Source organism: Tachyglossus aculeatus, chromosome 1, assembly GCF_015852505.1.
Source record: "Tachyglossus aculeatus isolate mTacAcu1 chromosome 1, mTacAcu1.pri, whole genome shotgun sequence".
In the NCBI taxonomy this organism is placed as follows: domain Eukaryota; kingdom Metazoa; phylum Chordata; class Mammalia; order Monotremata; family Tachyglossidae; genus Tachyglossus; species Tachyglossus aculeatus.
The window spans coordinates 69,002,680-69,026,812 of record NC_052066.1 but is presented as its reverse complement, the minus strand read 5'-3'; the positions used below and the strand labels follow the sequence as shown (position 1 = coordinate 69,026,812).

The 24,133-nt window shown below is 44.5% G+C and overlaps 1 protein-coding gene and 1 non-coding gene across 3 annotated transcripts in view; both read right to left on the bottom strand.

The window, feature by feature from the left end:
• Positions 1–24,133, bottom strand: part of DIS3L2 (DIS3 like 3'-5' exoribonuclease 2) — a 566,950-nt gene that overhangs the window by 202,288 nt on the left and 340,529 nt on the right. For both annotated transcript variants that reach the window (XM_038750342.1, XM_038750351.1), the window contains exon 10: positions 15,459–15,538. In XM_038750342.1, coding sequence (XP_038606270.1) covers positions 15,459–15,538 — 80 coding nt within the window. The remainder of the gene's footprint in view (positions 1–15,458; positions 15,539–24,133) is intronic.
• On the bottom strand, positions 10,831–10,967 carry LOC119933918. The gene has a single exon (XR_005452789.1). It is a non-coding gene; the product is annotated as a small nucleolar RNA SNORA7 (small nucleolar RNA).

The window sequence follows — 24,133 nt, the reverse complement described above, 5'->3', positions numbered from 1 at the left end:
AAGGCTGCGGGATTCTCGGACAGGAAGATGGTAGCAGTTTTCACAGAGCTGAACAAGTTAAAGAAGGACTAGTTTGTGGGAGGGAAGATAAAAAATTCAGTTCTGGATACGCTGAGTTGGAGGTTTGGGTAAAGCATCCAGGTGCACATGTCCTGGAAGCAGGAGGAAAAACAGGATTGTATATTAGGAGAGAGACTAGGGCTGGATTGAAAATTTGGGGAGTCATCTGCATGGAGGTGATACTTGAAGAGATGAAAGTGGATTAGCTCCCCAAGAGAGATGATGTGGATCAAGAAGAGGAAGGGGACCCCAAACTGAGCTCTGAGGGGTACCTACAATTAGTTTGAGGGGTGCCTAAAATTAGGGCAGCAGCAGGGCATAGTGGTTAGAGCACAGGCCTGGGGAGTCAGAAGGTCATGGTCTACTGTATGACCTTGGGAAAATCACTTTACTTCTCTGTGCCTCACATGCCTCATCTGTAAAAAAATATAGGGACTGAGACTGTGAGCCCCACATGGGACAGGGACTGAGTCCAACCAGATTTGCTTGTGCCCACCCCACCACTTAGCAAAGTGCCTGACATTTAATAAGCACTTAACACATACCATAATTATTATCAATTATTAGGGAGTTAGGGGGAATGGAGGAAAAGTTGGTAAAAGCAACTGAGAAGCACTGGCCAGAAAAGTAGGAGAACCAGGGGAGGATAGTGTCAGAAAAACCAAGGTTAGGTAGCATTTCCAGGAGAGAAGTAAGTGGTCCATAGTGTTGAGGACTGTCTTTTCTTTCCCCTTTTAACTTATTTGTTAAGCACTTACTATGTGCCAGGCATTGTACTAAGTGCTGTGGTCTTGTCTTATGCTGTCGAATCATCTCCAACCCATAGCGACTCCTTGGACACATCTCTCCCAGAACGCCCCACTCTCCAACTGCAATCGTTCTGCTGGTGAATCCACTGAGTTTTCTTGGTAAAAATATGGAATTGTTTTACCGTTGCCTTCTCCTGTGTGGTCAGCTTGAGTCTCCGCCCTCAATTCTCTCCCACGCCGCTGCTGCCCAGCACAGGTGAGTTTTGACTTGTAGCAGATTGCTACAGACTCGCTAGCCATTGCCCAAGCTAGGAATGGAATGGGTAGGCCTCTGCTTGACTCTATTATTATTATTATTATTATTATCATCATCATCATTGTTATTATTATTATTATTATTATTATTATCATTGCTGAGACTGGTAGAGGACTGGAAACTCTCCACTTGTGAACCTGAGAGGGAAGTGCCAGGGTAGATACAAATACAATTGATGATGATGATGATGATGACACAGTCCCTGTCCCACATGAGGCTCACGGTCTTAATCCCCATTTTACAGATGAGGTAACTGAAGCCCAGAGAAATGAAGTGGCTTGCTCAAGGTCACACAGCAGACAAGTGGCAGAGCCAGGATTAGAACCCAAGTCCTTCTGACTCCCAGGCCTGGGCTCTTTCCATTAGGCCATGATGCTTCCCGGCCAAAAGGTTCCCCTCGAGACTGTAAGCTCACTGTGGGCAGGAAGCGTATCTACCAACTCTTTTGTACTGTACTCTCCCGAGTGCTTATTACAGTGCTCTGTTCACAATAAATGCTCAATAAATACCATTGATTGATTAGTGGATTGACTGAAGATAATTAGCATGGATTAGAATCCATTACATTTGGGAAGAAGGTGGTCCTGTGGATTTAAGGGGGCAGAAACTGGATTGTAGAGGGTCATTCATTCAATCGTATTTATTGAGCGCCTACCGTGTGCAGAGCACTGTACTAAGCGCTTGGGAAGTACAAGTTGGCAACATATAGAGATGGTCCCTACCCAACAGCGGGGTCATGTTGGAGGAGAGGAAGTGGAGGCAGTAGGTTATTGCTTTTTCTTTCAGTCCTTGCATCCAGTCAACTACTACATGAGAAGCAACATGGTCTATGAGAAGCAGTGTATTCTAATGGAGGTCTGGAAGGCAGAGGATCTGGGTTCTAATCCTGGCTCTGCAACTTCTCTGGGGTGTGACTTTGGGCAAATCACTTCACTCCTCTGGGACTCAGTTTCCTCATCTGTAAAATGGGAATTAAATCCTACTCCTTCCTACTTACACTGTGAGTCCCATCTGGGACACAGACTGTATTCAAACTGATAACCCTGTAGAGAAGCAGCATGGCTCAGTGGAAAGAGCCCGGACTTTGGAGTCAAACGTCATGGGTTCAAATCCCAGCTCCGCCCATTGTCAGCTGTGTGACTTTGGGCAAGTCACTTAACTTCTCTGTGCCTCAGTTCCCTCATCTGTAAAATGGGGATTAAGACTGTGAGCCCCCCGTGGGACAACCTGATCACCTTGCATCCCCCCCAGTGCTTAGAACAGTGCTTTGCACATAGTAAGCACTTAACAAATACTATTATTATTACTATTATTACTATTATTATTATTATTATTATTATTATTATTATTATTATTACCCCAGCACTTAGACATGCTTGAGAAGCAGCATGGCTTAGTGGATATACCATGGGCCTGGGAATCAAAAGGACTTGGGTTCTAGTCCCGGCTCCACCACGTCTGCTGTGCGACCTTGGGCAAATCACTAAACTTGCATCTACTCCAGCACTTAGAGCAGTGCTTAGCACCTAGTGAGAGCTTAACAAGTACCATTATTATTAGTATTATTGTTACACAGTAACAATAATTAATACGATTATTATTATTACAAAACCCATTCAAGGAGCTTGGGCAGGAATGAGAAGAGGGAGGTAAAGGCAAAAACTGGATTGTTCAGTGGCGTCCAGAGGAGGTTTTTTGGGAGAGGGATAAGTGAAACATGGATGTGTTTACTGAAAATAACAATAATAATGATGGTATTTGTTAAGCGCTTACTACGTGCCAAGGACTGTTCTAAACATTGGGGGAGCTACAAGGTTATCAGGTTGTCCCAGGTGGGGCTCACAGTCTAAATCCCCATTTTACAGATGAGGTAACTGAGGCACAGAGAAGTGAAGTGACTTGCCCAAAGTCACACAGCTGACTAGGGGCAGAGCCGGAATTAGAACCCACTACCTCTGACTCCCAAGCCCGTGGTCTTGCCACTAAGCCGTGTTTGAAATGAGAAGGGAAGGACACGTTAGAGAATGAGCGCTCAAGATGGCAGTCAGGACAGTCAGACGAGTAGGCGTATAAGGTAAGAAAGGTTGGCAGCAGAGGTGCAGGTGGAGGGGGTTGACTGTACTCACTAGACTGTAAACTCCTTGAAGGCGGGGATCATGTCTGCCAACTGAATTGTTTTCACTCAAGTGCTTAGTAGAGTGCTCTGCACACAGTAGGTGCTTAACAAAATATTACTGGCAGACTGATTGATTGATGAGAAGAGCAGAGGATCCTTGCTGATGTTTTGTTTTGTTGTCTGTCTCCCACTTCTAGACTGTGAGCCCGTTGTTGGGTAAGGGATTGTCTCTGTCTGTTGCCGAATTGTACTTTCCAAGTGCTTAGTACAGTGCTCTGCACACAATACACGCTCAATAAATACAACTGAATGAATGAATGAACCAAAGAGGAAAGCACTTTCTGCCTTGCTGGCATTCTGACAGGGAAACCACTTTCCAGATCTAAAGCAAAATATGAAGTCGGTAGGCCGGCCATCTCCTTGAGCAGAAATCACTTAGCTGTGTCACAGGCAAATGATCTAAGACATAAGACGTAGCAGCCCCTCCCCAGATGGAAAACTTATGAATGTAAATGGACTGCTTGCAAATAACTCCTACCACCTATCAAATTTTTGGTTAAGCATTTACTATCTGCCAGGCACTGTACTGAGCACTGGGGTAGATACATAACCAGGCTAGACACTGTCCCTGTCCCACCTAGGACTCACAGTCTTAATTCCCACAGAGAAGTTAAGTGACTTGAGAGGATTAGAACTCAGATCCTCTGACCCATGCTCTTTCCACTAGGCCACGCTGCTTCTCAAGTAACCTAGAACAATATCAACAGACCTAGAACAAAGTTCCTGGAATCTGGAAGTAATCAGTTTAAAGGCAGATGAGGGGAAATAATAATAATTATGATATTTTTTAAGTGCTTACTACGTGCAGGCACTGTACTAAGCACCAGGGTTGGATACATGGAGAAGCAGCCTGGCTCAGTGGAAAGAGCCCGGGCTTTGGAGTCAGAGGTCATGGGTTCAAATCCCAGCTCCGCCAACTGTCAGCTGTGTGACTTTGGGCAAGTCACTTCACTTCTCCGGGCCTCAGTTCCCTCATCTGTAAAATGGGGATGAAGCCTGTGAGCCCCCCATGGGACAACCTGATTACCTTGTATCCCCCAGCGCTTAGAACAGTGCTTTGCACATAGTAAGCGCTTAATAAATGCCATTATTATTATTATTATACAAGCAAATCGGGTTGGATACAGTCCCGGTACCATGTGGGGCTCACAGTCTAGAACCCCATTTTACAGATGAAGTAAATGAGGCACAGAAGTGACTCGTCCAAAATCACACAGCAGAAAGGGGTGGAGCTAGGATTAGAACCCATGAGCTTCTGACTCCAAAGCCCGTGCCCTACCCACTAAGCTACGCTGCTTCTGAAATCCTATTTCGGTTTAAAAAGGCGTATCCAGACAACTATGATACAACAGAATTTCTGAAGACCAGACCCCACAAAAATAAAACTATCAAGACTAATGGAACAGAGGCTGTTTAAGTGATTTCTGCTTAATCTTCCCTCATAAATTCTATGTTCTAAAAATGGGAATCCTTTGGCAGGGACTAAAGCGGCTTTCCAGAAGCCTTTTTCTGTGACTATCCAGTAATTCTGACTTTTTGGGTCATCGGAACAATTCAATATGAGAGAGGCAGCTAAAGTGCTTTACTCACAGATACCCGAGACAAGTAGGAAAGACATTTCCTGACTCTTCCCTGGCCGATCCACTAAGAGTATTATATTGTGAAAATGGGATTTCAAGTCCCGGCTCCAGTTGAGGTCAGAACGTCCATGACATCAAGCAGCTGCTGAGGGAAGGATTCAGGTTTCACAAACAGGATTAGGAGTAACTACAGGTGGTGAAGAAGCAGCTGGAGGTATAGAGTCCTTGTCGCACAAAGCGTCATGAGAAGGTGTCACTGGGAATAAAAGAGTATGGAGTAGAAAATGCAGCCCATCAGCAGAACTGGTTCAAATTGGAATGTTTCCCCCCTCAAGTTTACCCTAGGGTTATCGGCGGTTTTCCTGCATGATTTCAGAATGCCAGAAGCAAAATTTTAACTCAACTTACTGTTGAACAGTCTCGCTTTTAATACCCACACAGCATACTTCTTCAACAGGTAATGGATTAAGCTTTCTTAACCAATTTGCAAAGCCAACTTGAACTTACAACACTTAACCTGCAAAATATCTTGCAAAACAGGGCATTTCTTGGCCCTCTTAATAATATATTACCTGGAACCTGGCCTGTCTATGCCAAACCCTGAAGTCAAATGAATACGAAATTATGTTGATTTGAAGACTGTGGACAGACATGGCACTCAAAACCTTTGCTAGGAGTGAATTTCCCAAACAGAGCAAATACAAAGAGAAGGTCAACCATGGTACTCTAAAAGACGAGAGTCCTTCTCTCCCTTTCAATTGTGACCTCCTTGAGGGGAGGTGACACATATCTTACTGCTGTTGTACTCTTCCAAGCACTGAGTATGCATTCAATTGATTGACTGATTGAGGAATAGCTCAACCACTCGATCGTATTTATTAAGTGCTTCTTGTGTGTAGAGCACTGTCCTAAGCACTTGGGAGAATATAATACAACAGAGTTGAGAGACATGTTCCCTGCACTCAACGAGCTTTCAGTCGAGTATTTATTGAGCCCCGTAATCGCCCAACAAGACTGAAGGAGGAGGCAGGCATTAATATGAATAAATTAGGGTCAGAACAATCAAAAGCTGTAGCTTAAATGTGCAGCAGCAGGAAACTAGCATAACTCTTTCAATATCAGTAAGAATCTCTAAACGCTGAATTCTTCACAATGGCCTGGCTGTTGGCCCTTTAGCCAGGTGGGAAGCAGCGCAGACTGATGGAAAGAGCACAGGAATGGAGCCAGGAGATCTGGGTTTTCATGCCAACCCTGCTACTTTCCTGCTCTGTAACCTTGGGCTTCAATTTCCACCTTGGTAAAATATTGATTCAATGCCCCATATGGGACAGGGACTTTATCGGATATGATTTTCCTGTATTTACCCCAGCACTTAGCACACAGTAAGCAGCTTGTTATGGGATTACTATGCGCCAGGCATTATACTAAGCTCTGGGGTAGATTGAAAGTAATCAGGTTGGACACAGTCCATGTCCCTCATGGGACTCACAGTCTTAATCCCCATTTTACAGATGAGGTAACTGAGTCATACAGAAGTGAAGTGACTTGCCCAGGTTCATACAGGTGGCCGAGCCGGGATTAGAACCCAGGTCCTTCTGATTCCCAGGCTCTATCCACTAGGCCGTGCTGCTTCACTATTCTGCAGCCAGCCACCCCTTAGCCTAATCAAGGAGCCAAACAAGGGTAAGGAGGATCCCTCGTTTGGCTACCGGGTCTAAATCATTCAATCGTATTTATTTCGCTCTTACTGTGTGCAGAGGACTGTCTAATGAGGGCCCACATTTGTCTAGATTGGCCCTGTTGGAATGACATTATCCTCTCCCATCTCAATTCAGAGTGATTTGGATCATCTTCTGAAAACTGTCATGATTGAACTGAAAGAGAAGTTGACTGGTCTCTGAGGAAAGACGGAGAAAAAGAACTTAGAGAAGCCGAAAAATGAAGCTCGTAAACATTTATGAGGTCTCTGGCCAGCTGCTGACCAAGGCATTAGCAGTTATTCCCCAATCCCACTGACCCAGAAATGAAGGATGAGGTGGGATGCCATTAGATAAAGAATCATGTGGCTGCTGGCTTTTCTATCACTGGACTCCCAAATCCTATTCCATAAGCGGAGTGACTATTTGCTCCTCACGCTGCTGCTTTCCTGACAAGTCGTCGAAGGCAAATCCCGTTTGAACCATCCAATGTACCACTGATAAGCAATTAATATGGAAGTTTTGATATAAGGCAGAAATCATATGCCTATGAAGTCATATTTTTATGCCAGAAAGCGTTCCTAGCCAGGAGATGAAAGTTAGCACAGCAGATTGTGCTTGGCTACACTGAGGCTCTCTGCCAGCCTGAGGAAGGGAAAAAAGATCATTTCCGGCACCTGTACCACTAACTGCCTTTATTGCCATTCCAAGTCCCATTCAAGAAGATAATTCTACCAGGAAATTAGCCGTCATTGAATTAAGAGATAGGAAGTGCAGCCCATCAGGCTTCAGTTGGAATTAGAATTGCTCAGGGTGTAGGCTGTCATTCTGTTCCTGGAAAGGAAGTGAGAAAGGGTCAAGGTTTCTTGTCTACTGGGTGGGTCTTGTTTCAGCATTGAACTCATCGAGGCCATCTGGTGAGCTGCACTTGTTTCCCAGAGAAGCCTGGAACATGATAGAAAATGAAGCTAGCAGAATAACGAAGGAATTCGCTAGACTGTAAACTCATTGAGGGCAGGGTCGAATCTACTAGCTCTCTTGTTAATGCTCCCAATGCTCTGAGATGAGTAAGTGCTCACTAAATACTAATGCAGTAATAATGATGGTATTTGTTAAGCATTTACTATGTGCAAAGCACTGTTCTAAGCGCTGGGGGGATACAAGGTGATCAGATTGTCCCACGTGGGGCTCACAGTCTTAATCCCCATTTTATAGATGAGGTAACTGAGACACAGAGAAGTTAAATGGCTTGCCCAAGGTCAAATAGCTGACAAGTGGCAGAGCCAGAATTCGAACCCATGACCTCTGACTCCCAAGCCCGTGCTCTTTCCACTGAGCCACGCTGCTTCTCTAATATAGTAGGACCACTTCCATCCTGAAAACATCCTCCTAACTGTAATCAACAAGCTGAAATGCGTTCTCGGGAAAATCTTCCATAAACTTCCAACATCCTTTCCTCCTTGTTCCCCACAGCTAGCTAAGTATATAAAAACAGTTAGTTTCTCCAGAGGAAGAGTCCTAATTTACTGCTGCTTGGGGACAATATTTTTAAATGAATCAATCAGTGGTATTAATTGAACACTTACTGTGTGCAGAGAGCACTGTTTTAAGTGCTTGGTAGAGTAATAATAATAATAATTAATAATGATTATTGTATTTGTTAAGCGTTTACTAGGTGCCAAGCACTGTTCTAAGCGCTGGGGTAGACTCAAGGTCATCAAGTTGGCCCATGTGGGGCTCACAGTCCACGTCCCTCATGGGACTCACAGTCTTAATCCCCATTTTACAGATGAATAACTGAGTTATTCCCTTTTTACAGATGAGGAACTGAGGCACAGAGAAGTGAAGTGACTTGCTCAAGATCACCCAGAAGACAAGTGGCAGAGTCAGGATTAGAATCCTCACCTGTCTACTTGTTTTGTCATCTATCTACTTGTTTTGTTTTGTTGTCTGTCTCCCCCTTCTAGACTGTGAGCCCGTTGTTGGGCAGGGACCGTCTCCATATGTTGCTGATTTGTACTTCCCAAGCGCTTAGTACAGTGCTCTGCACACAGTAAGTGCTCAATGAATACGACTGAATGAATGAATTACCTTCTGACTCCCAGGCTGGTGCTCTATCCAGTAGGTCATTCTGCTTAACCCAACTTGTACTTCCCAAGTGCTTAGTACAGTGCTCTGGACACAGTAAGCGCTCAATAAATACGATTGATTGATTGATTGATTGATTCTCAATAAAGTACAATACAGTAGAGTTGATCGAAAAGTTCCCTACCCATAAGGAGTTGACAGTCTCAATGGGGAAGACAGACAAAATAATAATAACAATGACTGTGGTATTTGTTACATACTTATTATGTGCCAGGCATTGTACTAGAAGCATTGTACGAGAAGCAGAAGGCTCAGTGGAAAGAGCTCGGGCTTTGGAGTCAGAGGTCATAGGTTCAAATCCCGGCTCCGCCAATTGTCAGCTGTGTGACTTTGGGCAAGTCATTTCACTTTTCTGGGCCTCAGTTCCCTCATCTGGAAAATGGGGATTAAGACTGTGAGCCCCCTGTGGGACATCTTGATTACTTTGTAACCTCCCCAGCACTTAGAAGAGTGCTTTGCACATAGTAAGCGCTTAATAAATGCCATCATTATTATTATTATTATTATTATTACTAAGCACTGGGGTGCATACAAGCAAATTGGGTTGGACACAGTCCTTGTCCCATGTGAGGCTCATAATCTCAATCCCCGTTATATTAACGAGGTAACTGAGACCCAGAGAAGTGAAGTGACTTGCCCAAGGTCAAACAGCAGACAAGTGGTGGAGCCAGAATTAGAACCCATGACTTTCTAACTCCCAGGTCCTCGCTCTATTCACTATGTCATGTTGCTACATCAGAGTGCTCCTCCAGCCTCTCTCTTTCCACCCCACGGCCATGATGTGCTCTGCACATAGTAAGCGCTCAATAAATACGATTGATGATGATGATGATGATGGAATGCCCACCCTCTGCCCATCCGCCCAGCTCGCTCTCTTCCTCCCTTCAAGGCCCTGCTGAGAGCTCACCTCCTCCAGGAGGCCTTCCCAGACTGAGCCCCTTCCTTCCTCTCCCCCTCGTCCCCCTCTCCATCCCCCCATCTTACCTCCTTCCCTTCCCCACAGCACCTGTATAGATGTATATATGTTTGTACATATTTATTACTCTATTTTACTTGTACATATCTATCCTATTTATTTTATTTTGTTAGTATGTTTGGTTTTGTTCTCTGTCTTCCCCTTTTAGACTGTGAGCCCACTGCTGGGTAGGGACTGTCTCTATATGTTGCCAATTTGTACTTCCCAAGCGCTTAGTACAGTGCTCTGCACACAGTAAGCGCTCAATAAATACGATTGATGATGATGATGATGATGATGATGATGACTCCCTCACACTGTGACATCCAGGGCCCTCGGAGTCTTCCTCTACCGGACCATCGGACTGCCGGGGATCAGGCACCGGCTCTCCTCCGGGTCACCTAGGAACTTCCATCTTGATCTCCCTGGCACTACTCCGGCGGGGCAGGGAAAAACAGCCACAGCTCGGCGCCGCCTCCACAAAACCTCTAAAAGGCTGAGGCGGCTGCTACTGTAGTGGTCACTGTGGTCGCGGTTGTGATTGTTGTACTTGGAGCTACAGAGAGCTTGAAATTCTGCTTCTCTAGCCGCAACTGCTTTGTCTTATGCTGTCAAAGCGTTTCTGACCCGTAGCAACTCCATGGACACATCTCTCCCAGAACGCCTCACCTCCATCTGCAATAGTTCTGGGAGTGTATCCATACGGTAAAAACACAGAAGAGGTTTACCATTACGTTCTTAATAATAATCATAATAATAATGTTGGTATTTGTTAAGCGTTTACTATGTGCCAAGCACTGTTCTAAGCACTGGGGTAACAATAATAATGATGGCATTTGTTAAGCACTTACTATGTGCAAAGCACTGTTCTAAGCGCTGGGGAGGTTACAAGGTGATCAGGTTGTCCCACAGCGGGCTTATAGTCTTAATCCTCATTTTACAGATGAGGAAACTGAGCATCAGAGAAGTGAAGTGACTTGTCCGAAGTCACACAGCGGACAAGTGGCGGAGCCGGGATTAGAACGCACGACCTCTGGCTCCCCAGCCCGTGCTCTTTCCGCTGAGCCACGCTGCTTCTTCCGCGCATTCAACTCGAGTCTCCGCCCTCGACTCTCCCATGCCGCTGCTGCCCAACACGGGGAAGTTTTGACTTGTAGCAGTTTGCCTTCCATTCCCTAGGCGCTGCCAAGCTAGGAATGGAATGGGTATGCCTCTGCTTGACTCTCTCTCCTATAGCCAAGACTGGTAGAGTACTGGAAACTCTCCAGGTGCAATCCTGAGAGAAGCTAGCCACACTATCCTACCACTTTTTGCTTTACCCTGTGCATTTATTTTCAGTTGTCCTGGTGTTTTGCTTCATCTCTCCTTATGTTTATCATCAGTCTCCTCTCCCTCCTGATATTTTAGATTGTGAGCCCCTTTCAGGGCCAGGGACTGTGTCTAATTCCCATTTGTGCATTCTTTCCCAGTGCTTGGTACAGTGCTCTGCACACTGCAAGCACTTAATTCATACTAATATAACTAATACGAACTGAAATGGAGAGAAGCTGGAGGTAGGGAGACGAGTGAGGAGATTGACAGAGTAGTCTAACCGAAATATGGCCAGAACTTGGGCCAGCGTGGTAGCCATTTGATCAGGGAGAGCAGCAGTGTGGCCTAGTGGAAAGAGCCCGGGCCTAGGAGTCAGAAGGACCTGCATTCTAATGCCCACTCCACCATGTCTGCTGCGTGACTTTGGGCAAGTCACTTCACTTCTCTGTGCCTCAGTTCCCTCACCTGTAAAATGGGGTTGAAGACCGTGAGCCCCACGTGGGACATGAACAGTGCTCTGCACACAGTAAGCGCTCAATAAATATGACTGAATGAATGAACTGTGTCCAATCTGATTAGTTTATACCTACCCCTGCACTGAGTTCAGTGGCTGGCACTGAATAAACACTTAACAAATACCACAAAAAAGAGGGAGGATGGTGCAGATCCAGGAAATGCTATGAGGGAAGAATTGGCAAGATGTAGTAATCTACCGGATGTGAGGCCTGAAAGACAGTGAGGAGTCAAAGCGACGCCAAGGTTGTGAGCTTCTAGGATGAGAAGGATAGTGATGTTATTAGCAGAGATAAGGGAAGTCAGGAGGACTGCTTTTGGGATAGAATACAAGTTTGGTTTTGGACATGGTGAAAGAACCTGTTGGGTATAAATACCTGCTTTTCATCTCTTCCTCCTGAGTTTCGGAAGTCAGCCTGACTTTAAGATTTTAAGTGATTTTTTTCAGGTACGTTATTGTTGCTGTTATCATTATTATTAATAATAATACTAAAAATGCTGAACGACGTACCAAGTCTCCATCATACATAAGGCTCACAAGGTAACTAGCTATCTTTTCCCTATTTCACAAAGGAAGAAGCTGTGGCCAAGAGAGGTTAAGTAACTTGCCCAAGGTCCCATGGAACAACAACAACAACAATAATAATAATAATAATAATAATAATAACAACAATGGTATTTGCTAAGCACTTAGTATGTGCCAAGCACTGTACTCAGCACTGGGGTAGACCTATGATAATCATGTGGGACACAGTCCTTGTCCCACGTGCAGTTCGCAGTCTAAGTAGGAGGGAGAATTGATGAAGAAACCAAGGTCTAGAAATGAAGCAACCTGACCAAGGTCAAAGGGCAGGCAAATGGAGGAGCCAAAATTGTAGTATGCAAGTCCACTGATTCCCCGGCCCTTGCTCTTTCTACGAGGCCAGGCTGCACCCGGCTTCTTTCAGAAGACCAGTGTAAGTACTGGGACTAGAAGCGGGGTCTTATGACTCCCACTTCCGTGCTCTTTCCACTGGGCCTCACGGCCTTACAACATTCAGTCACCCACAACAGTTGGCTCTTCTCACAGTTTAGTGAGAACGGGAAAAAATTTAACCGTAGGGAACAATCCTTTCTGTGAATTTAAGAGTCCTTCCTGGGACTTGAATAGAGTTGTGAGAGAATTTAAAGTTTCCATGTCTAATTTAAAGTAAAAAAAAAATATGCTGAGAAAATGCAACCGGAAATTAAAACTAAAAAGAAAAAGCTAACATTAAAATCATCTGAAAAAGCTTCTCTTGTTTTCTTCCCCCACCTTCCTTTTAAAATCCCTTCTCTTCTTCAGTGGGAGATTAGTAGGATGAGCTAATCCTAACTAGTAAGCAAATGAACCTGAACTAAGCTAACTCTCCCATCTCTTCAAACTGGAACTGACTTCGAAAGCCAGCTGGTTCAAGGCCTTGGTTAAATGGCAATGACAAAATTCAGAGGCCTGATAGCCAACGGCAAGAGGGTCAGGAAAACGTTGTTTGGTTGACCCCACATTGCTTTCAAGGTCCACCCTACCTCTCTTTCCAGGAAACTTTTCCACTTATTCCTTCATTCATTCATTCAATGGAATTTACTGAGAGCTTACTATGTGCAGAGCACTGTACCAATCGCAAGGGAGGAGTACAGTACAAGAGAGTTGGAAGATACATTCCCTGCCCATAAGGAGCTTACAGTTTACTTTACAGGTGCCTAAGAGAACCCACAGTATGAGCTTGTAAGCTAAGGGTGTCTGGTCACCTGAGGCTGGTGCCCCCATGACATCTCCATTCAGCTATTTTGGGTCCCTCACTGCCATTTAAGCCCCGTATGGAGCAAGCAGAGCTGCTCCTTTGCCATATCCACAAGAACTTGTTTCCCATGTAGTAATAATAATAATAATGATGATGGTATTTGTTAAGTGCTTACTATGTGCCAAGCACTGTTCTAAGCACTGGGGTAATACAAGGTGATCAGGTTGCCCCGTGGGGCTCACAATCTTAATCCCCGTTTTACAGAAGAGGTAACTGAGGCACAGAGAAGTGAAGTGACTTGCCCAAAGTCACACAGCTGACAATTGGCAGAGTCAGGATTTGAACCCATGACCTCTGACTCCAAAGCCCAGGGTCTTTCCTCGGAGCCATGCTGCTTCTCCATGTGCCACCCCTTTCCCTCCACATCTTCTGGCACTCCTTATGTTACTGACTTATACCTTCCCAAGCGCTTAGTACAGTGCTCTGCACACAGTAAGCGCTCAATAAATACGACTCAATGAACTGAAAGAATGAATGGATGCCCACCACCCTCAACTTCTGCCTGATGACCCAGAGTACAGTAAGGAATCTTAATAAGATAATGATTTTTATTACAATTAATAAATTCTTTTGCTTAATAATCAAAATGGATCTTAATGAGAATCTGAATTATCCATTCTATTCCTGGTTTAAGGTGATTGATTGAATAATCTGTTGTTATTTGTTTAATACTGGGCTGCTGTAATCATCACCCAACAGAGAAAGTTTCTTTTAGAGAGTACTCAAGTTTTCCTTTGTCAGTTGAATATTGCTTCCATGTCAATTTCCTGCAATACTATATCCAAGATATAGTCTTACTGACTTTTTCAACTGAATGGGAATTGCTATCGAAAAGAAACCAGCTCAAACTAAGCTTGAATTCCAAGACACATCTTAATTTGGGGGAGGTGTGCGTGGAGGGGGGGTCAGTTTTAACTTCTTTGATATTTCCTAATTCCCCACAATCACCACTCTACACTTCTGCCCCAATTACCCAGCATTATCACTGGGTACTTCCGTACATATCAACTAGAGAATCTATTATTTATGCATTCACTCACCTACATAAGTCACTCTTTTTGTCTCTCCAATCTGAATGTGATTTTGCATTTCAAGCAAAGCATCAGGGAGAATACAACACAACAGAATTGGTAGACACGTTCCCTGCCCAGAAGGAGCTTACAGTTTAGGCGGGGGAGAATCTGAGAATCTTCCCTGCTAGACTCCTATTCTCTCTAGAGCACTTAATATAGTGTTCCGAAAACATTAGGTGCTCAGTAAATTCTACTGATTGATATCTGATGGCAGATGAGCATCAGCAGCCTGAAGAAATAAAAGCACTGTCCAAATTTTTTATTAAAGTTTAGGACCTGCCTAATTCCTTAAAGGGCCTGAAGCCCCATGCTGAATTGTCCAGCTGGTTCTAACGTCGTTCCTAGTTGGCCACGAATGAAACAATCCCAGGAAACGTCCCATTTTCCACTGCCAAATCAAATGTTTATATTAGTGAGAGGATGCTAAGTCTTTAGACACGTTCCCAAACCTAGGGTGACCATTGTGATTTCTCAGAAGTCAGTCTCCCACGCCCACCCTCACATCTGCTTTACCTAGAATCTGCTTTTACAATGGATTGTGGAAAACTGGAAAACTGCTCTGGGAAATTTTTTTTTTCTCCCCTTTGCCTGATCTCCCTGTAAGGAAAGCTCCCAAGGGACAAGAGCCAAAGAGGAAGAGTCCCAATGCCACCAGGTGGATCTCTTCATAGAAATGTCTGGAAGGTGTGATCACTTGGAAGGATCCCAAAGTACTTGCACAATTCCTTGTTCTTTTTCCCCTGTCCCGGCTGCTGGCTCTCACTGCTGGAATGTCACAAGGCTGTTGGAAGAGGAAGTGACTTCTGCACTGATTCGGAGAAAGCAGGATTTAGTACCACTCTGCACTCCCAGCGTTCTACAGCCCTGGGGAATGACAGACTTTATGTCAAGGGTATGTGGCCCAAAGGATCAGGGGGAGTCTTGCTGCGTCATCAAGGTGGCAGGATCCTTTCCTAGGGTCCTAGTTCATTACGTCATCAGGGCCCCTGAGTGGAAGCTTAAAGGGTGTGTGAATTGATGCCTGAAAGGGAAGGCGAAACGTAGGATAGTTCTGTCCTACCGTCAGGGAGTGGCTTGCAGGACAGCGCATCATCCAGGTCTCGGGCAGTTGATGGGTCAATGGTGAAGATGCAGTCTCTCCTAGGTAGGAGTAAAACAAAAGAAGTCACACAAAAGTTAACCATGTCACCAACATTAGAAACTTCAAGCCAACTGTAACGCACCTTGAAGAGCACAGTGCTACTTGCATGACGACTGCAATAACATTATATATTAGGCACTTACTCTGTGCCAAGCATAACGAATCAATCAATGGTATTTATTGAGCCCTGACCACCTGTAGAGAACTGTACTAAGCAAGTGAGGGAGTACAATACAATAGAGTTGGTAGACAGGTTCCCTGCCCAAAAGGAGCTTTACAGTCTAGAGGGGAAGACCGATGTTGATATTAATAAATACAGGTATGTATATAAGTGCTGTGGGGCTGAGGGTGGGGTGAATAAAGATCCAAGTTCAAGGGCAACGCAGAAGGGAAAGGAGGCATGAGTAGACTGGGGCAGATGCAAGAAAATCATATCAAATACAGCCCGTGTCCCATACAAGGCTCACAATCTAAGAGGGAGAGCAGGTATTTCACCCCCATTTTACAGATGAGGAAACTGGGGTACAGAAAAGTGAAGTGACTTGGCCAAGTTCACCCAGCAGGCAAGTGGCAGAAGCAGACCTAGAACCCAGGCTTCCTAATTCCTAGGCCACAATAACACTGCACGATTCTCTTACTCCCCTAAGTCTCAAGGTTCTCCTGCTGCAATTCTTTTCCACTGAAGGAATTTGGTTAAAAGGACAAAAAAGGGATACTACAGCACTACTCTTCAGCAAAATCAAATGAGTCCAAATTGGGATATAACTGGTTTTTATGCCCCTGTGGCTGAAAGATCAAATCGTAATGGTAGATAAGCTGACCACGAGCTACTGAAATAATGTCAGGCTATTGAAAACAAACAAAACAGGCATGGTATTGAGATGAATAAACAGGATTACAATCAATCAATCAATGGTATTTCTTGAGTACTTACTGTGTGCAGAGCACTAAACTAAGCACTTGGGAGAGTACAATATAACAGTTTGTAGACATGTTCCCTGCCAACATGGCTTACAGTCTAGAGGGGGTGACAGACATCAATATAAATAAATCAATTATGAATATGTGGTGTGGGGAGCACAGCATTAGGATGAGAAGGAAACCCTCCCACTATAAAAAGGTCTAGTCTAATCTTTACTCAAGTACGGTGTTTAAGGCCTAGGGAGATTGGAAGGTTCAGAGAAGAAGCTTAAAAATGATTAAAGGATTGTAAAAGTAAGTCCCCATGAGTAGAGGTGAAAAGAACAATAATTCAACCTGGAGGAGAGAAGACTAAGGGATGATTTAACAACAGTACAGTACTTAAGAATACGAAAGGGCATTTTACAGATGATGGTGACCAGCTGTTTTCCATCTCCGCTGAGGACTGAAAAATAGGAAATGGGTTTAAACTGCAGCATGAAGAACTTATGTTAGATTCAGTGAAAAATGTCCTGGCAGTGCAGGTGGTGAAACGCTGGAATAGGCTGAGAAATGGTGAAATGCCTTTTCTGGAGATAGACTTTGGCTAGGTCAACTTTCATGGTCTCTTTAAGAACCTACAATGGTATCTTTAAAAATTCTAGTCAGAGACCAATTGCTTTGAACCACACCATAAAACTTCTGATGCTTTTTTAAACCTTTGATCCTAATATAACCTTTGTGAAAGCACAAGAAGACAGAAGGTAAGAAACAGAATGAGGACCATCACCACTAACATTCTGTAATTGAGTTAAAAGCAGAATGGAGGGTATGAATCCCTTCTCTGCATATTTTCCTACATCTAGGTTCAGGGTTCTGTTTTTGTTATTATTTTTGGGGAACTCCGAGTCCTGAGCTAAGGTTTCTGGAAGTTGGAAAGGGATACTTTTCTCGGAATTTATTTGAAAATAAATGATCTTCTAATTCCATTAATGATTGGAAGCAGACAACAGCAGCTCCCAGCACAATTTCCAACTCCCAGCCCTTATTACCTAAACTCCACTGCCACCGTAATGAACACACACCCATTTTTGCGAAAAGGACTGTACTAGATGCAGTGGGGAATTACAAAAGAAGATCGTATCTCCTGTTTTCTGAGGATCTTACAATCTGATGGAAAACACAGAACAAGGGAAAATACACCTAAAATTAGGCACTCCTTCTCCCTCTCCGGCCCGCCTCTGTGTTCAAATTTGCATTGCAAGTCCCCTAGAGAGGTAACCTGCATTATGACTTCCTCCTGAAAGGCAGGATACTCAAGGTCTGTTTTTTAAATGGTATTTGGTAAGTGCTTACTATGTGCCAGGAACTGTACTAAGCGCTGGGATAGATACAACCTAATCTCAGTTGGACACAGTCCACGTCCCACATGGGGTTCATAGTTTTAATCCCTGTTTTGCAGATGAGGGAACTGAGGCACAGAGAAGTTAAAGTGCTTGCCCAAGATCACACAGCATGCAAGTGGCGGAGCTGGAATTAGAACCCAGGCCCGTGCTCTATCCACTGGCCCATGCTGCTTCTCAATCTTTTTGATGATTGGACTAGTGTAGCATTCATTCATTCATTCAATCGTATTTACTAAGCGCTTACTGTGTGCAGAGCACTGGACTAAGCGCTTGGGAAGTACAAGTCGGCAACATATAGAGACGGGCCCTACCCACCAATGGGCTCACAGTCTAGAAGGGGGAGACATACAGACAGACATTCATTCATTCAATCGTATTTATTGAGCACTTACTGTGTGCAGAGCACTGTACTAAGCGCTTGGGAAGTACAAATTGGCAACATATAGAGACGGTCCCTACCCAACAGCGGGCTCACAGTACTAGAAGAGGTAGAACAGTCTAGAAGGGGGAGTTGCATGTCTCCCTTTGCATGGAAGAGGGTCTCAATTTCTTAACAGCCCTCAGCGAACTTAATCAATCAACGGTACTTATTGAGGGCTTACAGTGTGCACAGGACTGTACTAAGCGCTTCAACAGCACCCTCAACTGTGTCTGAAAACAATCTCTATTGGGAAAAGAAAGGAAAATTAAGACTCTAGAGCGCAATTTTGCTGCCTTCATTCTGCTGTTAAAAGGGAGGAAATGTACAGGCTGTCAAGTTTAAGGCACTAAAAATTGCCTGTCTGTAAAATCTCTTTGAAAAGGATTTGTTAGTAAAAATAGCAAGGCAAACAATCTTGTACTTCCTTATTCTGGCAACCTCCTTTTATTTTAAGTGATGAATTAAGATGGATATCAGCAACAAGTCATCTGTTCCCTTGCTGGAAAGATCACGCCTGGTGTGAAACAGAGCAGGGAAAATTATCCAAGAGATGGAAGATTTAGTGAATATTAACATGTAGGCTCAGAAACGAGAGTTGGATGAATCGAAAATTGTTTCAGGAAATCAAATTCCCTGACTACGGAGTATTTTTGAACCTCAAACTATACTTGGAAGCCTGTCTTTTTTTGGAAAGGAAAGAAGTTGTAGCTAGGGGTCAAAGACTATGTGAATCGAAGCTTATGGGTTTCATAGCAATGTCACATTTCTTTGAGATGGAGTTCACTGCCCCAGGGATCTGCTCCGTGATGCCCACTCATTTCCTCCATTCATTCCTTCTGCAGCTTGCCAAGACTTCAAACCATGTTGGCTGATTACCTGGAAGAAAAATGTTGGAGCCTTGTGGACTCTTGAAGTGCGGCAAAGACTCGACGTTGTATGCCTTCGTTGCAAACAAAGGCTGAAAGAAAACTGCTGCCAGGCTATGTTTAAATTAATAAGAACACAAGTGCGAAAATGACCCCCGGTTCCCACGAGGCGATGGTTGTCGATGCGTCAAGACAGTGATCTCATGAGTTAGGGAACCAGAAGCCAATTTGAGGCCCAGGGCTAACCGATTCATCTATAAAGCAAAGAGAGATAGAGAAATCCTGGAATCCAAACTGCTACCATGCTGATCCAAGCACTATCATATCCCGCCTCAATTCTGCCTCAGCCTCCTCGCTGACTTTGCTGAATCGTGCCTCTCCCCTCTCCTGTCCATACTTCACTATGCTGCCTGGATTACTTTTTAAAAACATGATTCTGTGCACATTTCCCCACTCCTCACCCATCCATCTCCGCATCAAACGGAAACGCCTGACCTTCGGATTTAAGGCGCTCAGTCAGCTCTCCCACTCCTCCTAACATTCCTCCTCTGCCACTATAACCCAGTCTGCACACATTTTTTTAATGGTGTTCATTCAGCGCTTAGTGTGTGTCAACACAGTTCATTCATTCAATCATATTTACTGAGCACTTAGTGTGGGCACAGTACTGTATTATGTGCTTGGGAGAGTACAATATAACAATAAACAGACACATTCCCTGCCTGTGGTGAGCTTACAGCCCTTTCCTCTCCATCCAAACGGCTACTTTGCTGGTTCAATCTCTCAACCTATCCCGACTGGATTACTGCATCAGCCTCCTCTCTGATCTCCTATCCTCCTGTCTCTCCCCACTTCAGTCTATACTTCACGCTGCTGCCCGGATCATCTTTGTGCAGAAACGCTCTGGGCATGTTACTCCCCTCCTCAAAAATCTCCAGTGGCTGCCAGTCAACCTACGCATCAAGCAAAAACTCCTCACTCTCAGCTTCAAGGTTCTCCATCGCCTCGCCCCCTCCTACCTCACCTCCCTTCTCTCCTTCTCCAGCCCAGCCCGCACCCTCTGCTCCTCTGCAACCGCTAATCTCCTCACTGTGCCTCATTCTTGCCTGTCCCGCCATCGACAACTGGCCCACGTCCTCCCCCTAGCCTGGAATGCCTTCCCTCTGCACATCCGCCAAGCTCGCTCTCTTCCTCCCTTCAAAGCCCTACTGAGAACTCACCTCCTCCAGGAGGCCTTCCCGGACAGAGCCCCCTTTTTCCTCTCCTCCTCCCCATCCCCCCTGCCCTACCTCCTTCTCCTCCCCACAGCACCTGTATATATGTTTGTACAGATTTATTACTCTATTTATTTTACTTGTACATATTTACTATTCTATTTATTTTGTTAATGATGTGCATCTAGTTTTATTTCTATTTATTCTGATGACTTGACACCTGTCCACATGTTTTGTTTGGTTTTGTTGTCTGTCTCCCCCTTCTAGACTGTGACTGTTGTTGGGTAGGGATCGTTTCTATATGTTGTCAACTTGTACTTCCCAAGCACTTAGTACAGTGCTCTGCACACAGTAAGCACTCAATCAATACAATTGAATGAATGAATGAATGAATATGTTCTAAGTGCTGGGGTAGATACAGGTCAATCAGGTCAGACATGGTCTCTGTCCCGCATGGGGCTTATAGTCTACGTAGGAGGGAGAACAGGTATTGGATCCCCATTTTACAGTTGAGGAAACTGTGGTACAGAGAAGTCAAGTGATTTGCCCAAGGTCACACGGCAAGGAACTGGCAGAGCAGGGATTAGAACCCAGGTCCTCTGACTCCAAGGCCTATGGTCTTTCCATTAGGCCATGCTGCTTCTCCACACTTTCTACCTTTAACATCAACCTACTCACTGTGCCTCAATCTCATCTCTCTTGCCACCAAACCCTTGCTCACATCCTCCCTCTGGCCTGGAACTCCCTCTCCCTTCATATCTGAAAGCACTTCACTCTCCCCACCTTCAAAGCCCTACTGAAATCATCATCATCATCATCATCATCATCATCAATCGTATTTATTGAGCGCTTACTGTGTGCAGAGCACTGTACTAAGTGCTTGGGAAGTACAAGTTGGCAACATATAGAGACAGTCCCTACCCAGCAGTGGGCTCACATCATATCTCCTCCAGGAAGCCTTCCAACTAACCTCACATCTCCCCACCCTAGTCTCCCTCTTTTCTGCATCACCTAGAAACTTGGGTGTATAACCCCTAGGCACTTTGATACTCACCCTCTAGTCACCCCATAGCACTATTTTATCATCATCATTATCATTATCATTATTAGTAATCATATTTATTGAGCACTTACTGTACTGTACTGTATTGAGCACTGTACTTAGCCCTTAGGAGAGTACAATATAACATCAAACACTATTCCTGTTCACAAAGAGCTCACAATCTAGAGGGGGAAACAGACATTAATATAAATAAATAAATGGATAGATGATAGATAGATAGATAGATAGATAGAAAGATAGATAAATAAATAAATGCATTACAGATATATACATATGTGCCGTGGGGAAGGGAGAAAGGATGAACGAAGGAGCAAGTATGAGCGGCATGGAAGGGAATGGGAGAAGAGGAGGGGGGGGCTCAGTCAGGGAAGGCTTCCTGGAGGAGATGTGCCTTCAGTAAGGCTTTCAAGTGGGGGAGAGCAATGGCATGACACCACTGCATATCCTTATACCTTGCTGCTTCCCCTATTTGTGATCTCATAATGTCTGGTTCCCCTACTAGATTGTAAGCTTCAAGAGGGCACAGAACACAGATGAAGCAGTGTGGCTCGGTGGAAAGAGCCCGGGCTTGGGAGCCAGAGGACATGGATTCTAATCCCGGCTCTGCCACTTGTTGGGTGTGTGACCTTGGGCAAGTCACTTCACTTCCCTGTGCCTCAGTTCCCCCATCTGTAAAATGGGGATTAAGACTGTGAGCCCCACGCGGGACAACCAGATCACCTTGTATCCTCCCCAGCGCTTAAAACAGTGATTGGCACATAGTAAGCGCTTGCTTAACAAATGCCATCATTATTTATTTATTATTTATTTAAAATGGGAATTAAGACTGTGAGCCCCACATGGGACAACCTGATGACCTTGTATCTACCCCAGTGCTTAGAACAGTGCTTGGCACATAATAAGCGCTTAACAATTACCATCATTATTATTATTAACGGGTCTACCAATTCTACTGAATTGTACACTCCCAACACCTTAGTACAGTGCTCTACACATCAGAAGCACTCATTTAAAACCACTGACTGATAGGCTGGATAAAGGTGGTGAAAGTACCACGTATGCATTTTTGTGTTGTGGATTTACGGGGAAAGAAGTAATGCCTGTATCAGGAAGCAGGCTGTAATCAAATGAAGCCTTCTAAAGTTATGGCAACTCTAGCTAGGATATACATGTGTGTAATTGGATATGCAAATAAATGTAAATCAGAATTACCACTTAGAAGGCAGCTGTGGAATGCATGACAATTTAGTTAGACCATGAATGGCACTTTCAGGTCTTCTGACTGCATGGTTATCTGCCTGCATAATTTCTCACTTACTGTATGTCATCATCATTACCCCCGTGCTCACCCATATTTGCTGAGGTCCTTCTTCCTTTGTGCCCACGGTGAAACAGTTGCTTAAACCCTCAGCAACTGATAGACAACCAGAAAGACCACTTTCACCTCTGAAAGAAAGCCGTCTTCCTTATTAGTCTTGAACATGAACAAAACTGCATCATTTCCCCCTTGCCCACCCATATTTGCTGAGGTCCTTCTTCCTTTGTGCCTACGGTGAAACAGTTGCTTAAACCCTCAACAACTGATAGACAACCAGAAAGACCACCTTCACCTCTGAAAGAAAGTCGTCTTCCTCATTAGTCTTGAACATGAACAAAACTGCGGTTCAGAGCCACACCTGAGGTAGCAAGGAATTTTCGGACCTGGCCTCTGTCTCCCCCTTTTAGACTGTGAGCCCAATGTTGGGTAGGGACTGTCTCTATATGTTGCCAATTTGTACTTCCCAAGCGCTTAGTACAGTGCTCTGCACATAGTAAGCGCTCAATAAATACGAATGATGATGATGATGATGATCCAGACATATATTAGCATGGCCTACTGGCGAGAGCACATAATCCAGGCTCTACCACTTGTCTGGTGTGTGACCTTGGGCAAGTCACCTCACTTCTCTGTGCCTCTGTTACCTCATCTGTAAAACGGAGACTGAGACTGTGAGCCCCACGTGGGACAATCCGGTCACCTTATATCCCCCCCCCAATGCTTAGAACAGTGCTTCGCACATAGTAAGCGCTTAACAAATACCATTATTATTATCGTTTATTCATATTAATGTCTGTCTCCCTCTCTAATAATAATAATGATGATGATGGTATTTATTAAGCGCTTACTATGTGCCACACTGCTCTAAGCATGGGGTGGGGCGGGGGCAGATACAAAGTAATCAGGTTGTCCCAGGTAGGGCTCAGAGTCTTAATCCCCATTTTACAGTTGAGGGAACTGAGGCACAGAGAAGTGAAGTGACTTGCCCGAAGTCACGCAGCTGGCAATTGGAGGAGCCAGAATTAGAATCCACGACCTCTGACACCCAAGCCCGTGTTCTTTCCACTGAGCCACGCTGCTCCCTTTTAGATTATAAACTCACTGTGGTGGGCAGGGAATGTGTCTGCTTATTGTTACACTGTACTCTCCCAAGCACTTAGTACAGTGCTCTAAACACAGTATGTGCTCCATAAATATGAATGAATGAATCCACAATGCATTTTATAGGCCTTCCCATTTCCCCTCAGCTTATTCAATCAACAATGATGTTAATAATAATAATAATAGTAAACTTAACATAATAAACATAATAAACTTGGTACTTGTTAAGTGCAGTATTTATTGAGCCCTTAATCAATCAATCGTATTTACTGAGCACTTACTGTGTGCAGAGCACTGTACTAAGC